Here is a 5,881-nt window from a genome sequence, read left to right on the forward strand (position 1 = left end):
TTCACAGACGGTACAGAACAGTTTTAAACTCTGTGTAAGGGCCATTTATCCATCCATCCATATCCATCTTCCTCCGCTTCATCCTGGACCGGGTCGCGGGGGCAGCAGTCTAAGCAATGATGCCCAGACTTCCCTCTCCCCGGCCACTTCCTCCAGCTCCTCTGGGGGGACCCCGAGGCGTTCCCAGGCCAGCCGAGAAACATTGTCTCTCCAGCGTGAGATTTATGTGATACATTTTACTTTTTTTGCCAGCAATGTTATTATTTAAATTTAAAAAAATGTTTTCTTTTAGTTTGAGGTGAATAACTTCTGTTTAGAGCCTGAAAATGTTTTGTTTCTTTAATGCAATGTTCCGCCAGTGAATTCTGAATAAATGAGTGGATGACGGAGTCATGCAGTTGTTTCACTGTCCAGTAAAGATGGCATCGTTGGCACTTCTACTGAGCCATTCTAACAAGGAAAACAGTCTCTTGTAACTAAGTTTTTTTTAAGTTCAGTGTTAAAATGAACAATACAGGAAAGCTTAATTTAGATAAGAAGAAAACTCTACATTAAGTAAAGCAACAACCCCCTGCTTCAAACCAAGACGTCGTCTTCCCCGCTAAAACCCTACGACCACATGGAGCCGAGAAACCTGACCAAAGTTAAAATCTCTATGAAGTTGCCAAGACGTGAGGCATTCAGTGGCTGCGAGGATATTGAAGGCTGGTATTAGCACTACTAACCCCACGCTCCCACGCAAGTATTACAGCTCCGACGCGACCGCCAGAGCCTTTATGCAACTTTAGAAGGGCGAGAGGACACTGCATGCTGGACCTCTGCGATCTCGCCTCTCTGGTGCTCCAAATCTGTTTTGTTGGGTTCAATTTTTTGCTGCCAGGCGCCGGAGCTGAGTCGGAGCACTTATTGTAAAATTGAGGCTATTACCGACCTAAACTGGAAATCATGCATGTATGACTGGAAAGTGCATCAAAATAAAGTGCATTCAAAATAAAACTTCTTTTCCACTGTACTCGATGTTTTCACCGTGTTGTAAACATTACGTCATTGTGACAACCAACCTGGTCTCCTCTATTTGTTACACAGTGCATGAAGTCTGAATCTTTTGCATCCGAAGGTGCTGCCGGAATTTCCCAGGAGGGGAACAGATATGAAGCACAAGCCGGCCCATTGGCTACACAGACAAACGCGCACACACAGCGAGCCAAAGGCTGGTCCCACCAGCTACTGAATCGCTGCCAGCAGAGTAGTGAGCATCTGCATGGAGAAATGGCATCAGTGAACTCGGAAGGAGCTTGAAAATATCCTGATATCATCCGCAGCAGGTGTTTGTTTTTTTATTTTGGTTCTTTTTTGCAAAGAAGGATCAAAAGTGCTTTAGATCAGTATGAGTATCAGAAACGAACATTCTTAGGCCGCGGGGGGGGGGTTAGTGTCTCACCACAGAGTGGGTTAGGGTTAGTGGGAGTTCAAACACACACTTTGTGCATTGGTGCAAGAAGAGCAAAACTGTCACAACTGACATCAAAAACAAATGCAGAGTTAAGGAAAAGTGATGAGAACCCAAAACTTGTTGATGAACATTTAAATGAGTGCTCAAAACTTTTGAATAATTTTAATCATGCAAATGATCAAGTTCTCAAGTTTTTGCCTTGTGATGAAAATGACTCAGAACAAGAGTTTGGTTTCAGTCAAAACAGAAGCAAATTTGTGAGCAACTGAGAAGATCAAGAAGATCTGAGTCCAGATGATAGTGTCTCAGTTACTGATTCAAATGTGAAAAGGAGATCTGTTTCCTGTGTCAGCGGATCAGTTTTCAGTGGCAATAAGATCCTCTAGATCAGGGGTTGGCAACCTGGGGCCCGGGTGCCACCGGGGAGACGAGGAGGGAAGACAGCGGCACGCTGTGGGGTGACAACAATAAGCTCTTGATCTGTAGTCTGTGTATATTTTCGAATTTGAAAAGAGTGATAATCCATTCCCACAATGATCTTTGTTTCTTCATGGCGTCTTAAGGAAAGGGTCCATTCACGCAGCACTCTCATATAGACACATGCAGGTTCTTTTCTTTTTTTTTCAATAAAACTTTATAGCTTCACACAACACACATCACTTTCTGCGTCAGTCTTCATGACCAGGCGATTTAATTAATGTGTACCGAACTATAAAAAAAAGGTTGCCGGTGAGATGAGAGCTGTGCCGATTTTAGCGCGTTTGTGGATGGAACTTTGCACGTGTGTGAGTAGGAGAAACGTGACACAAAAGTTTATGACTACACAGCTGTTTTTTTTCTTTTTTTTGGCGTCGCTGACATATATGAGGTTATGTTTTCACATGGTGATCTTTTGTTCCAGGACCTGCTGGTTTGGTCGGTGTTTGTCGCAGGGCTCGCTCTTGTTGGCGCGATTTGGGTCCAGCATACAGCCAGAGCCAAGCCTTACGTCTATTCCATAATTCTACTCATTTATTCCTGCCTGTATGCAGGGGCAAAGTACCGTTGGTTTTAATTTTATGTTTGTTTTTGATTGTAAATCGCTCTGATCTGCAACACATGAAAAGTGTTTTTTATAGTAAAGATTGACAAGCTCAGTTTGTTGAATAATAACCAAACAAGGTCAGAATATACTCAGACTTACTTTTTGTTCTTCCAAATGTCAATATGAAATCTAAAAAAAAAGTCTTAAAATTAATGTTAAAGTTAATCACCACTGAATTTACTGGAGGTCAATATGAAGCATGATGCTGTCCAATGCAGAAAATGTAAATCACTACAAATAGCAATGTGACGAAAAGGCTGAGGCGTTTGGATCCATGTGCAACAAGGTTTAATAATGACGAAGAGCAGGTAAACATAAAGCAGGGCGTGGTCAGGAAACAGGCCAGGGTCAGAGCAAGGAGCAAGGCAGGAGGCGAATAAACAGGCAGGGATCAAACACAGAGAGGCAACAGAGACTGAATGCAGGAGGAGGAAGGGGACAGATGCAGTCAGTACTCTGGTGAGGGTTGCCTCTGGTGGTCGGAGGACGTCATGACTCCTCGAGCCCTGACGGAAGAGACCCCCGTCTTTCTGCTTTACAAAGAATCCTGCTGAGGCAGGGGACGTGGAAGGCCGAATGAGGCCTTTTTATAGCTCCTCTTGAGTGTAAGCCTGCATGGCTTCTGTTTCGGGCTGAGACAGGGGAAACACTCTTCCTCTGGCTGGAACGGCACCAGGAAGTAAATCGATGGCAGAGTCACGGGTAGTCTGGTGCTGTTTTGTTTATTAAAGGCTTGGTGAAGGTCATGGTATTGAGAAGGCAGGAGACAGGCTCGCATGTTGAGAGGTTAGTAGTAGCTATCTTGCTGTGACTGTGAACACTGGAGGGGATGTTCTGGATTCAACGATGGCGGCAGGAAGTGGATTCAAAGCTGAGTTCTTTGGAAGACCAGATGATAGGTGGGGTCATGAGTTTCCAGCCATGGAAGGCCCAGGATGATGGCACATTACGAAGAGTTGATGGCAAAGAGATGTATGGGTTCCTGAAGGTCGCACTGGACACTGAGATGAATATCCGGTGTGAGAAACTGGATCCGCCCAGACTCCAGCGGGGTCCATCTACAGCAGAAACTGCAACCCGTGAGTCACAGGAAAGCAGAGGAATGAGGTTAGACCGAGCAAAACCCTGATCAATGAAATTACCCGCTGCCCCTGAATCTATCATGGCTCTGGTTTTTGTGGTTCTTTTGTTAAGCTTTAGAGACACAAACTTTATGTAAGTAAATTTTCCCTCACCGGCCCGCCTGACCGTCTGGGTGGACGGTTGGTAATTATTATGTTGCGCATTGACCATTAGGGGCCAGAATGTAAACGCCATTTATGTGACGCAGTTTTGGTTCAACGCCAACAATGTTAACGTTTAAATTTACAGAACAATTCATGGTTTTACTTTGAAGTCAGTAACTTTTGCTTAGAGACAGGAAATGTTGTTTCTTTCTGCTGGTGAATTGTGAATAAATGAGTAGATGACGGAGCCATGTGGTTGTTTCACTGTGAGAATGGCATCATTGGCACCTCTACTGAGTCATTCTACGGAGGAAAAGTCTCTTGTCGTCACTAAGTTTATTTAAGTTCAGAGCTAAAATGAATGATTCAAGAAAATTTAATTTACAAATGAAAAAAACTATAAACCCCACCTGTTTTCTTTCAGGTGGTGGAGGACATCGAGCCGTACGACGTGTTCCAGCAGAAGGAGAACGTTCTGTATTTATCCTCTAGAGCCCACAGTTGCAGCACCATCAGCAGCGTCCTCACCTGACAGCCGTACATCACACACAGATGACTTTCTCTGTTGAAGAAGTTCGGTGTGTTTCTGTTTGAATGACAAACCTGAGCAGAATAAATTCTAATGAAAAAGGTGGTTCTGCTTCTACTGTTTGACCCTCAGCCTTTGTTTAATGCTGCAGCTTCACACAGGAAGTGTTGGACCTGCTGCTGCATCTGACTTCCTGTCTGAGCTTCCTGATCTCATCGCTGCATCACTTTCTCTGTTGAAGATGCTCCTCTTCCACTACTTGAAGCTCTTTTTAAGGAAGTATGCCCCCCTCAATCGTTTCTGTGGGTCTTGGCTAAAGTCAGAGTTGGTCTAAGACCCAATCCCAATTCTTCCCTCCTCCATACTCCTCCATTTTAAGAGGCTTGTGAAGTGCAAGTGGTGTCCGAAAGATTATTTTTTAATATTCTTCCACCCTCACGAGGGTTCAGCGTCGATGAGTATTAGTGGCATCATCAAGGGGAAGTGACGTCCAAAATCTGAGACACTATCTTTCCATAACTCTGGTGGGAGGGACAAATGTAGGAGAAAGGAGAAGGGAAGAATTCCGATTGGCTCCAAGAGTCTGATCAACCAATGAGCTGTGAGGATTTCCTTGATCATTGTTTCCTGTTAGTCGCAGCAGGTTTAGGTTGATGGTCCTCCACAGTGATGCTGTGTTTCTGCTCTCAGTTCTTCAGGGTCAGGTCACCAACTCTGTCACCTTTAGCTTTTTTATCGACAAGATGATCCATAAATTAAAGGGAAACAAAAATTCTGGTAAACTGACCAACTATTTAAAAGTTTCGTGGCATTCTTATATTTTATCTTTTCTAGAGATTCACAAAAAATATGTCATTTTTAAAAGACAAAAAATGTTGACTGTCTTATAAAAATCGACATTTGTGAATAAAAAAAATTACAAAAAATTACTAAATTGCTAAACAAAAATTAAATTTTCTTGTCTTTGTAAATACGACCAAATTGAATATTAGGATATGTAAATAATGCAACTGTATTTTTTGTTAAAAGCTATTTATATGAATCACCTAAAAATGGTTAACCACATTACAACAAGGATGCTCTTAAAAGTGTATTATTGCACTTTATGTCAGACAGAAGAACAATATTAGTCAATGAGGATGAGAGCTGAGATAAATCAAGGAATGTTGTACATTTGATTTAATCAACTGAATCAGTTTAGGAGAAATTGCCTTAATGATTCTTGAATATTCTGTATTTGTGCAATCTAACTGAAACTTGTTTTTAAGTTCTGTGTGATTAAGAAATGTTCCATTGCTGTTCATCAGTTGAACTATGGTGTCATGATTCTGTGATCTGGTTTTGTGTTCCCCTGTCAGTTTCACCATTTTCAGGTTAAATCCTCCACAGCTGTTTTCATTTAGTTAATCAACCTCAGTGTCATTAAGTGTCTGGTTTTCAGTTTCTCATTGTCGACAATGCGACACCGGAGAAGAGTTCGCGAAAGGCGATGGCGTCATCATCAGCTGGTGGAACGAACCCAATGACGCGGAAAAAAGTGGGAATTTCGAAAACTGTTGATCGACTGGAGGCTGAGCACGGCTGTTCCG

At 42.7% G+C, this 5,881-nt stretch overlaps 2 protein-coding genes across 4 annotated transcripts in view; both read left to right on the forward strand.

Moving 5' to 3' along the window:
- The window catches only part of LOC112160158, a 6,488-nt gene extending 2,091 nt beyond the window's left edge, over positions 1-4,397 (forward strand). Inside the window, exon 5 of the mRNA XM_024294551.2 lies at positions 4,188-4,397. Within this exon, the coding sequence (XP_024150319.1) occupies positions 4,188-4,295 (108 nt within the window). The 3' untranslated portion in view covers positions 4,296-4,397. The remainder of the gene's footprint in view (positions 1-4,187) is intronic.
- The window catches only part of LOC112160147 (neural cell adhesion molecule 2), a 615,672-nt gene that overhangs the window by 500,429 nt on the left and 109,362 nt on the right, over positions 1-5,881 (forward strand). The gene's annotated exons all lie outside the window — the stretch shown is intronic.

The sequence above is a fragment of the Oryzias melastigma genome, linkage group LG2 (assembly GCF_002922805.2).
Source record: "Oryzias melastigma strain HK-1 linkage group LG2, ASM292280v2, whole genome shotgun sequence".
Lineage (NCBI taxonomy): Eukaryota > Metazoa > Chordata > Actinopteri > Beloniformes > Adrianichthyidae > Oryzias > Oryzias melastigma.